Source organism: Anabrus simplex, chromosome 4 (assembly GCF_040414725.1).
Source record: "Anabrus simplex isolate iqAnaSimp1 chromosome 4, ASM4041472v1, whole genome shotgun sequence".
In the NCBI taxonomy this organism is placed as follows: domain Eukaryota; kingdom Metazoa; phylum Arthropoda; class Insecta; order Orthoptera; family Tettigoniidae; genus Anabrus; species Anabrus simplex.
In genome coordinates this window covers 114,603,507-114,615,753 of record NC_090268.1, presented here as the reverse complement: position 1 = coordinate 114,615,753, position 12,247 = coordinate 114,603,507, and the positions used below count along the sequence as shown (strand labels likewise).

The window sequence follows — 12,247 nt, the reverse complement described above, 5'->3', positions numbered from 1 at the left end:
ATGTCGAGATACACTAGCCACAAAGGAGGTGGCAAATAGAGTGCAGTGCATTAGAGCTCTCACTTTTACCAGCAAGTATGAACACTCCTCTGGAATCCCAAAGTACCAACAAAATCGAAGCTGGTGACGTTCAATCAGTACTTCATTCAGAGGCTCCCAAAATCTATCACATTACCTATAGGAACACATTTTCACATTTTGCCAGTAAATGTGTGGCTAAGGAATCGACATAGATCACGGAAGCCATGCAGAAAATGTTAGAAGGCAGCAGCGACGCAGGACTGCATGCTCTACTGCAGAGAGTGTCCAGGACAGCCAGGCTTTTGTCTTGAGCAACATTTTTTCCATTGAGAAGGCCTTGCAACCTCACTATTCTCTGTCAACATCACAGAGAATTATGCCGAATTGTAACGACTAGGGATAGTCACTAACAATTAACCTGATGCCCAATTGGAGCGTATGTTTAACAGCAGCTTAACATACACAGATAAGAGGTCCACTTGTTTACATAGGTACTAGCAGACATACGATGCACGGAGTGTAACATATGCCCATCTCCTACATTGTGGGAATGTAAAAGATCTCACTTTACATTGAAAAACATGTAGCAACCCAGGACACTCACCCACTGTAGAAAATGTCGGGTTCTCTAATATTGGTAATCACTAATCATATACCAGAAGTGGCCTTCTGTAGCACCAGGCATAATCAAAAACGTAGTGATATTATTTGCAAAACCTGTAATGTTGCCCTGTGTAAAATATATTTCAAGCCTTTTTACCAGAAGTACTGCAGTTCTATAGCCTATTCTGCAATTTCTTAAGTTGTCTATTGTAAAACTGATAAAGCCATTTAAGTCACACGTTCAGTTGTAAATAGTTTTTTTTTTTTGCTACTTGTTTTACGTCGCACCGACACAGATAGGTCTTACGGCGACGATGGGACAGGAAAGGGCTAGGAGTGGGAAGGAAGCGGCCGTGGCCTTAATTAAGGTACAGCCCCAGCATTTGCCTGGTGTGAAAATGGGAAACCACGGAAGACCATTTTCAGGGCTGCCGACAGTGGGGTTCGAACCTACTATCTCCCGAATACTGGATACTGGCCGCACTTAAGCGACTGCAGCTATCGAGCTTGGTGTAAATAGTTTAAAATTTAGTTTATGACACTTATAACCTGAAATATTTGTAATATGTATTTTAATTTGAAGTGATAAATTATTATATCACTGACCATTTTAGGTACACGGTTGACAGGAATGGGCAGTGATCAGTATAATAATTTACACCCCTGAACTCCACCTTTTGATAACTTTAGAAATATTTCTGTTCATATCTTTCATTTAAACGGCAAAACAAAATAATAGCCAAGTTTCAGGTTTTTATAAAGTGCCCAGCCCTTTTGCCCTATAAAGGGTTAACTCATTCATTACTTACCATGTAAGTGGCAGGTTTATTACATTGGTCTCTCCATGGCGGCCAGAAGCACAGTCCCAGAAGATATAATGTAAACATTGACGTCTTCACATATGTGCTGAAGAAGGGTTTCTCGAATTCTTCATTATGATAAATATACTGAAAATTATAAAAGATAACATGAAAGTATCAATGCACAGAAAAAAATTGAGATTGGAATTAAAATCCTCATACAAATGATCACTTCTGTACATTTCACTTGAAATTATATTGCACAATCCACAGTAAAAGAAGTAAAAGTAAATGTATGACCTCACATTTCTCAAGATGGTGCAACTTTTTTCAGGTATACCTTCAACAGACGAAGTAGTATGTACTTTTTAAATCTTGTATCATACTCCTGCCAATCTTAAATTTCTGACAGTCCCAGGAATTGAACCCTGGCCTCTGAGGACAGCAACTAATAGTGCCAAATGTTTTGCTACAATAAGAGAAGTAAAACTGCAATTAGAAGATATTTCTGTCTAAAATGAAGAATTATTCTTGCATCCAAGGAGATATCCCACTGTCAGCAGCCCTGAAGATCGTTTTCCATGGTTTCCCATTTTCACACCAGGCAAATGCTGGGGCTGTACCTTAATTAAGGTCATGGCCGCTTCCTTCCAAATCCTAGGCCTTTCCCATCCCATCGTCGCCATAAGACCTATCTGTGTCGGTGCGACGTAAAGCCACTAGCAAAAAAAAAAAAATATTATTTTTCTTGTAAAACCTTATAACAAAACATCAAATCACTGTTGTAACTAAAACTGCAGATCCAAAAATGCAGAGACCATCTTTAATTATTCATAGGATTCTTAGAATAATAGCATACTTTTAATACCAACTGTAATTCTCACTAACACTCAGTTCACAAGTCTCTGCATAAGCACCTTCAAAATATTACAGTTACAATTGTGTTTTTTTTTTATCCATGTACTTTTTTTTTTTTTTTTTTTTTACAATTTTGCTTTATGTCACACCGACTCAGATAGGTCTTAAGGCGACGATGGGATAGGAAAGGGCTAGGAATGGGAAGGAAGTGGCCAGGGCCTTAAGGTACAGCCCCAGCATTTGCCTGGTGTGAAAATGGGAAACCAGTGGGTTCGAACCCACTATCTCCAGGATGCAAGCTCACAGCTGCGCACCCCTAACCGCACAGCCAACTCGCCCGGTTTTCCATGTACTTGTCATGATACTATTCAATACACTGTAGTTACATATAACAAGCTTCATGTTAAATTCTGCACTGACTATTCACTTTTTAAGAGATGTATTAAAACCACCTTTTAATACAAATTGTAATACACTGGATCGTCAATTAACAAAACATATTAAAAATATAATTCATATTAAAATGTAGTAACGTACATGTTTTGTCCCTCTGGGGGACATCTTCAACTACACAGATTATATTACACATAATTAAAATAATTATACATTACAAATTGAAGTAGGAAATTTTTAAAAATATCCTACAATCTTAAAAGTACTGAGTAACTATTTGCTCGACAATCTCCAGTAAAATGCAGTACTCTTACAATACACATGTTATATGAAGTAAACACACTAAAAACTTTTTATGTTCAACAGATTATGAATAGTGCAAGAGGTGAATCAATGTCACATTAAAATATCCAAACATTGTGCGAACTTGTGATGTGCAGGTGGTGGACAAGTTCCAGGGATTTGAGTGACTGTCCAAAAGTTTCAATCAATTAGTTGGAAATATCTCTCAAAAATGAAAGTGAACAACATTCTAGAAGAGTCTTATAGTGGTACGGATTGAAAGGCGAAGTCTTAGATGGACTAAACTTCAGTACTTTTACCTATATAAATAACATTATAATTTTTGTCTGTATGCTCAGATTAGATGTACAAGATTCCAGAACTTAATGTTAAGAAAATGTTTAGATTAAAATAAGTTGAAAAAATGATAATTCTATAATGATAGCGCGAAAAGATTATATTGCATTCGGAAAATAGTAGGTTTGAATCCCATCATTGGTAGCCCTGAAGATGGTTTTCCATGGTTTCCTATTTTCACAATAAGCAAATGCTGGAGCTGTACCTTAATTAAGGCCACGGGCGTTTCCTTCCCACTCCAAGCCCTATCCTATCCCATTGTCGCCATAAAACCTATCTGTGTTGCTACGACATAAACCCAGTGATAAAACAAACCCATATCACCAAACATCCCTGACTTTCAATAAATTTCTGTAAGAATATCCATTATATAAAGCATAAGGCTTGCCTTTCTTCGTCTCGTTGACCTGCATGTCGTAAGTAAGCACACAGATAGCATAATAACGAAAGCTACGTCAATGATGGATGTCTACAGCTGGAATAATTACAGTATGTTAAAAAGCATAGACTAATATTACCTCATAAAACGTTCAAGAGAAAGGGTACCGGTTGGGAGAATCTTTCTCACACAGTTGTGTGGAGTACGCCCTAATTAGAAGTCCCCTTGCTGCATTGACGTTGGAAAACCCTGACAAGCTGCTGATAATTTTACAGTGATCGCAAATGGGACATGAACTGGTCTTTCTTCACATTCTTGTTTTCCACTGTAATGGGTGTGATCGCAAATGGGACAAATTTTGCTGTAATCACAAATGGGACATAACTGGCCAGACTGAGACTGACTTGGTCTCATGTTCTGTTATTTTTAACAGGGACCGACTCAGACAGTAGAGCTCTGGCCTTCTGATCCCAACTTAGCAGGTTCTATCCTGGCTCAGTCCGGTGGTATTTGAAAATTCTACAGGACGTAAAATCAATAACATGATTATTCTTTAACAGGGGTGGTACCTATAGCCTGACAAATCCTTTAACATGTCCCTTGTCCTATACTTTGTCTCTGAACACCTCATTGGCATAAATACAGGATGTAAAACAAATAAGAAAAAATTAGTTCAAGGGGAAAAAGGTGTGCGGGGAGGACAAGTGGGTCATAAATCATGTGTACTCTTTTCCACACCACCTAGCGGTAGAGTACCTGGCGTGTTTTTTTAAATAGTGGTATCCCCGGTAGGCCTCACACTGAACTGCTTGATGAAAGATCTAACTCAGGAGTGAAGTGAGAGGTTTGGCAACTCCCAGCAAGACGAGCTGGCTAGAAGATTTATCTCCATGGCAACCGCAGTTGCCCCACCCTCGTTTCCATGGCATCCACACTCCCACTCCCTTTATCCCACCACGGCAGGCAGTAAACGGACCTCCCTCTAAGAAATATCAGACGTCAACTTTAGTTATTAGACGTATAGACATATATTGTTAAGTGCAGCAGCGCTACTTTTGAATTTATGAATCTCGTACGGTAATAGCAGCTAGTGACAAAGCCATTGGTCTGGACTGGTTAGGTCCTGTTAGTGATGAAGCTATTGGACTACGATCAAGCAAAGGGAGTCTGGGGGCATAAGCCCCCAGGGCCGCGAAGCGGCTGTTAGACCTCTAGCATGTCGTACGGTGGACAAAGCGATTGCATTTAGTTGTGTTTTTATTGTGCGTGGGTTGGTATCGGAATTATTTTTACTTCATTGCTGGGTGTGACGTCATATCTAATTGTGTCTCAGCCAATGGAAATGTTGCTGCGTAGTTAAGCGATGAACAATGGCGTGGGATAAAATGTATTAGGTTATAAAAGTAAAAGTACTTCTAGGGGAGGGTGGCTGGGTCCCTGGCTGTCGGAATGAACACATCTCTAAATACTCTAAAAGGTATTCCACATAAGATTTGTAACATATCAAATCCCTATGATGGTATAAAACTTATGTTGTGCATGTACTGAATTTACAGGAATACATTTTCAACAAGAATTTTTTTTTTTAATTATATAGAACCGAGCGAGTTGGGTATGAGGTTAGGGGCATGCACCTGTGAGCTGGCATTTGGGAGATAGTGGGTTCAAATCCAATGTCAGCAGTCCTGAATATGATTTTCCGTAAGTTTTCCATTTTCACAAAAGGCAAATGCTGGGGCTATAGGCTACCATAATTAAGGCCACGGCCACTTCCTTCCCACTCCTAACCCTTGTCTATCCCATCGTCACCATATGATCTTGTCTATTACTATTACAAACAAGAGTGGTGATAGGGCACTTCCCTGTTGGATACCTCTCTTTATCTCAAGTCATTCTCATCATCCAATGCCTATCCGAACAAAGGTGTAACAATTATGGTATAGCATCTTTCCTTTGCCAACCAGATACTCTGGCACCTTGAGGTCTTACAGACATTCCCAGTCTTGTTCTGAGGGACAGTTGTAGGGCCGCTCAATATCCACTAATCACAAGATTTTTTCCACATTCCCAGTACTTTTCTGCAAGCATTTGTATGAAATTTGGAAAGACCACTCCCCATTTACATGGCTTGAAATCAAAACAGCACTAAAGAGCATGCAAAAGTCCTCTGGCTTCAATGATCACACCTCAGATGTGATAAAGGAAGGTGGAATGCCAGGCTTAAATTGCCTACATAGTGTGCTCTTGGTGATCTGCAAACGAACGAAAACTGAGAAGATTAGAGAAAAGGAATCATCATTCCACGGTTTAAAAAGGGAAACAGACTGAAATGCAAAAACTATAGGGGCATAATGTTGTTGACTCACACCCTGAAGCTGTTGGGAAAAGATAGTTATTAGGGGGGTTATTGCAAAGATTAATCAGTTACTGAAGATAAAGAAAGGTCATCTTAGAAAATAATAATATTTAGTTTAAAGTCCTTTCGATAGATAAAGATCTTATGAGATGCTGAGGTGTTATGCCTATTTTGTTCAGCAGAAATTCTCTGATGAAGGCCTACTGGAAACAGACATCATAAAACTGTCACATTTACACACTCTCAAATCCTGCCGACCAACGTGGAGATCAAACGCACTATCTTGGGTACAAAAGGACGACTAGCCAATTGCAATAATGGGGTTGGCATCACCTCAGGTACTGTAACCTGCAGCTATCAGCTAAACTCCTAGGTATATTGGTAATTATAATACATCACTAATGCATTTAAGATTAAAATAGTCCATGCTTTTCAGTTTGATATCCCATAGGGTACATAACAATCAGATCTATCAATTCTCAAACTTGTCAACAATTTTTTTTAATAATCTATGTAAATGTATTACTGCAATAAATATACGTTTCATTTTAACTCCTTGCCACTTCTTCACTAACCACAAACCCAAAATTTGGATGGTATTTCAATAGCGAATAGAGTTTATCATGGAAGTGATTATAAGCCCCTAGAAGGAATTTAGTATCTAAATCAAACTTCCGTGTTATTACTGATCTATTTGTTAGCAACTACTCCTTATCTGTGACATACACAAGGATTCGCTTTTCCTACAAACAACTACGATAATACTGTAGTACATTTTTCAGAATAGGTTGTGTACAGTACAATGAGTAAGCCCACAGGCCAAGCACATATCAAATAGCGTTACACAACCAAAGAGCTAAGAAATCTGACATGAAGTTAGTTAGCTGAATGTTTACAGTTCCCAATAATGCAAGTTATATACTAGGAAACAGAGAATATTACAATGATGAACTATTGAAGATCATCATCTTAAATTTGACTGCCTTGATAAAGAATTTAAAAGAAAATTGGTAAGTACCTAAGTGAATGATGGGGATGATAAATGGTCCTGAATTTCAAGGTCATCAACCCTATTATTCAATCAAGTGTTATAGAATTTCCATTGAGAGAGAGGAGAATGTGGCAGCAGCAAATAACTAGTCATTTCCTCGTAACAAGTATAGCGCAGCTGTTCTTACCTTTGTCAGTTCAGAGGATGACACCCATATAATATCAACGACAAGAAGAACAAATAAACCTAACAAAAGTCGCTGAGACTTATTTAACATTCCGCCAACGGATGATCCAACATCAACAACTTCTACGACAATCGTCATCCTGTTAGCATAGCCGGGAATTACAGAGATGCTAAGTCGTTAATTAACTTCAAACACAATCATTCGCCGGCGAGAGACTTTATTTCCGACGAACACATCAAAGTAGTGGGTGTAAACAAGCTCACATCCATTTTTGTTTACATTTCCAATACACATTTCGTCACACCTCATAGTGCAAGGTTAACTTGTCACTACATTCCTCTCCCATTATACAGCTTTGAAATAGTTGAACCATATAGTATTTCGCCCGATTAACACATTCTTTTACTATATTAATATCACAAACAACACTATTCCGATAAATAAAATTTTTACTACAATTTTCAAGTACTGGGAGGCAAGTGTCATTGACGTCACATGACGCAAAAAGTCACAAGAATAAAAATAAATCCTAGAGAGCTTATTTGCTTGGAGTAAATGTTAGACAGTAATATTCACCAAAGAAGTTAAACTGGATCTTCTTTGGTTTGACCATGATGAATAGGAACGAATAGTGTGATGACTCCCTCTGAATCACATGTTAACAGTACGACACGCGAAAACAATTACGGTGACAGGCTCAAACACAAGAAATTATAAACCCCAGTGGCAAGGCCAGGTAGGCGACTCCAATGTCCCGGCTAATACAGGAATACTTCGACCTCATGGCAACAGAACAGGAGTTCACAACCAGTCACCAGACTCAGACTCCGGATCTCCTTAAGGATTTGATCCAATTTAAAAATAATGTTAGGAAGCGCTAGCAGAGATTTCGGAACCTGCTGATAAAGAAGAATTCAAACAATCAAGGAAACTTGTACACGCCAGACTACTTGAACTTAAGATTGAAAGATGGGATTCGCTAACTGCGACCTTAACTCTTAAGTGACAGTGATTTTTGGCGCGTCACGCGCTCTCTTACAGATTTAAAGCTATTAAATCTAAAGCCTACCCGGCGTTCTCAGGTTGATTATCAAATACCGTACTTCAACGTAACCTTTATTTCATGTCTAATTGTGGGATTGCAAAAGAACAAATAGTGTCATACTTCTAAAATGAGAAGCATTAGCTATAGCAGAGTTGAGACATCAAGGAATATGTATACTTACATGGCAGAGCCCTCTTCAGTAATCCTAAATACATACTCCCACCTTTGAGTCGTGACTAATTTCCAACGACTCAAACTAAAACAATAAATCAGAATAAAACACATGAGTAAAATTAAACAAAACGAAACAGTCACTGAAAGTCAATCACAATCATGTCGAAATCTAGCAGGTAGTTGCACTTTACGTCCACACCTAGTTCGAACATGTCCAATTTCCCCACTACCTTCCACACTATTTTGGACAGTTGTCCAAACTCCACCACTCTTGCCGACTAAAAGTTCATCTTTTTCAGATGCCTCCTTTGCACGAACTTCCAAAGGATGTACCCTCTGGACTGGTCGAAAAAGGATCCCTGCAGCAGTTTTCAGCTCCACCAGACGAATTTCTCCATCACATCCTGGAATAAGCTGTTACACTACAGCTAAAGGCCAATCGATTCTTTTGAGGTTGTCTGCTCCAATAAGAACAACTTCTCCTAGAAGCAATTGACGACTCTTCTTTTGGGCAGTTAATGCTAATTGACCTAGATATTCTCTCATAAATCGGTGACGAAAGCTATCTCTTATCCTTTGACGATTTCTGTTCCGTCGGTTAAGATGATCAGAATCCATGACATCACAGTCAGGTACGCCCATTTCTTTCATATCGAACAAAAACATATTAGGCGAGATAGGAGCTAAATCAGCACTGTCTTCTGATACATATGTGAGCGGTCAAGAGTTGAACACGGCTTCGCAATCACATAAGACTGTTTCCAACTCTTCATAGGACAGCGAAGCTTTACCAAGAGTTTTCCTTAGCAGCTGTTTCAGCAGCCTTTTTAGGCGCTCCCACCATCCTCCCCACCATGCTGCTGTGGGAGGATTGAATCGCCAGTCAATTTGATGAGCGTTGCTGTATTTAGAAATCTTGTTCCAGTCCAATTGACTGAAAGCATTGTGTTCCCCAACAAAATTTCTACCATTATCTGTATATACAATCTAATGTCTACCTCGGCGAGCTAGAGATCTTCTGAAAGTTCGTAGGAATGAATCAATGGAGAGTGACGAGGTCAGCTCAAGGTGGACTGCACGGAACACCGCACAAGTGTATAGATATATCCACATTTTGCGATTATTTCTCAAAAACAATGGACCAGCTAAGTGAATACCAGTAGTCTCGAAAGCAACTGCAACCCGCACTCGTGGCTCAGGTAAAGCAGGTATACAAACGGAAACACTTCTCGCCTCATGTCTCCGACAGACAACACAACCAGCTAGAATGGCTCGAATAGTTTTTCTTCCTTTGAAGATCCAAAAATTTTCCCTTAAGTGGTTTAGGAGACCTTGTACTCCTACATGACAAGACTTGATATGTGTCCAGAGCACAATCTTGTCAACCACAGGATGTTTAGTAGGTAGCACTGCAGGCATCCTGAAGTCCTCTAAATCTCTTCTTTCGGCTATCTTCGTTTTAGTCGAATTATACCGTCGACGTCCATAAACAAGATAATTTATCATCTTTTACTCCACTGAAAGTCTCTTGTTGCACCAAACGTACAAGGTATTTCTCTGCTGCCCTTCAGTTGAAGTTCACTTTGTTTCACCACATCTTTTCTTTTACAAGAATTAATTTACCGAAACATCCAAGCAATGACCCTTGCAATTTTATCACAATCATTGGAGAAATTGTAGAGCCGATCAGAATCACCGTCGTGGCATAGAAGTATTGAAATGATAAGCTTCCTTCTCTCCTGTCCTATAATTTCTTCATCCGGTTCTGATGCTTCTGAAGACCATTCTCCAAGTGGCAGTTTCAGCCATGGTGGGCCCTCCGGCCATATAGACTCAAGCAACTGTACAGAAGAGTATCCACGACTAGGAAGATCAGCAGGATTCATATTTCCTGGTATGTGTCTCCAAGCTTCCTTCACCGTCAGACTTCTGATCTCCTGAACCCGGTTCCACACAAAGACTCCTCAGTGATCTTCTCTCTGTATCCACGTGATGACAGTAGTAGAGTCACTTATAGTTATCAATTTCATTGGTTCCGTATTGAAGTGGGATTACAGTAAAATTAAATTCTTTCAAGGTCCACCTATTCAATACAATGACGTTTTATTGTGATTTAATCACATGTCAAATAGTGAAATGGTACTAGTTTCGGCATCTATGTGCCATCATCAGCCTTGAGTACAAATTAAAACAAGATATATATTCCTAAAACATCTAAAACACATTTTAACACATTATAAAATAACATACTATTAATGTGGTGATACATGAAATACGATAAAATTATGATACAATTGGTGTGATATAAAATTCTTAAAATTCCGGCTGTTCGTTACATAATTCAGTCTGTGTGCATCCGGGATAAGTGATTTTTTTGCAGTTGTATGCTGTCTATGTGAATGACATTTATTCCTTTAGATATTAGGTGGTTCCAGGGAAGTTTACTTTGATCATGTAAGATCGTGATGTAATTAGAGATGAATTCCCACTTCAATTTGAACCTGAAGGAGAAAATAGCCAAGTTAGACGTTGGAAGCAATATATGGAAGTTACTAGAAACATCGTTGAATGATGATTGACTCACCTTGAGCAGCATGTAAACGTGTTGTTACACAGACGGAGCCGGACGAAGTGTGTGGGCAACGGTAAAGGAGGCAAGGGGAAGGCGAGGGGAAGAAAGGAGGCGGAGCACTTGCGGGGCAATGGAACTAAATAATAAAGAAGAAATCGCCATCCTATCAAAAGGCCCTAACCAAAACTGGCCTAACATGAATAAAATAAACATAATGACTAACATGATTATAGAATCAGAAGCTACAATAAACAAAATGCCTTTGGAGAAACAAGACGAAACTAGATTTGCAATAAAAAGAAAACTAGATAAGATAGGCAGAGCTAAAAACGTAAGTAGGAAAACTATTTCCACTAACTCTAATGACGACAAATTTACCTCTGAACACAAACAAATCACAGAACTTAAAAGTAAAATAAAACATAATGACTTAATAATTACAAAGGCAGATAAAGGTAAAGCTACTGTCTTAATGAATAAAACTGATTATGTAACCAAAACTAAATAATTTTTCAACAACAACACATTTAAAATAATCAAGAAAGATCCTACCCAAAAAATCCAGAGGCAACTAAAGCAAAATTTAAAGAACTTAACATTTCTTTTTACAGACCATGAAAAATATAAACTGATAACCATGAATCCAGGCTTTCCTACAGTCAAAGCCCTACCAAAAATTCACAAACCTAATATTCCTATCCGACCCATTATCAACTACAGACCCAGTCCACTCTACAAAGCATCCCAATTCATTCAAAATTTCCTAACAAAAAATTATCACTTTCTCTCCAACAAATCCATTAAAAACACTACTGAACTGATTGAGAAATTAAAGTTATTAAACCTACAACCTAACCACTCCCTCCAATCCTTTGATATAGAAAATATGTACCCGAGCATACCAATTTCTAAACCTCCAAAAATCATTGAAAATAATCTAAGTAAACATAGTTCTCTTAGCAAACTAGAAATACAAGATTTCATTCAGCTTCTAAACCTGGTTATCAACAATAACTTCTTTGTTTTCGACAAAATTATATATCAACAGAATGGACTGGCGATGGGGTCACCTTCATCAGGAATTTTGGCTAATATTTATTTAGATAACTTAGAACATACAAAAATCAATAATAACAACTTTCCAAATATTCTCATGTGGGCTAGATATGTGGACGACACATTCGTCATTATGGATGAATTAATCAAGAACGCGGAATCCACTCTTAAAT

At 38.5% G+C, this 12,247-nt stretch overlaps 1 protein-coding gene across 1 annotated transcript in view; it reads right to left on the bottom strand.

The window, feature by feature from the left end:
* The window catches only part of LOC136871673 (solute carrier family 35 member F5), a 138,634-nt gene extending 130,925 nt beyond the window's left edge, over nucleotides 1-7,709 (bottom strand). The window contains exons 1-2 of the mRNA XM_067145169.2: nucleotides 7,228-7,709; nucleotides 1,434-1,571 (exon numbers count right to left, since the gene is read on the bottom strand). Coding sequence (XP_067001270.1) covers nucleotides 1,434-1,571; nucleotides 7,228-7,365 — 276 coding nt within the window. The 5' untranslated portion in view covers nucleotides 7,366-7,709. The remainder of the gene's footprint in view (nucleotides 1-1,433; nucleotides 1,572-7,227) is intronic.
* Nucleotides 7,710-12,247: the final 4,538 nt, after the last annotated feature.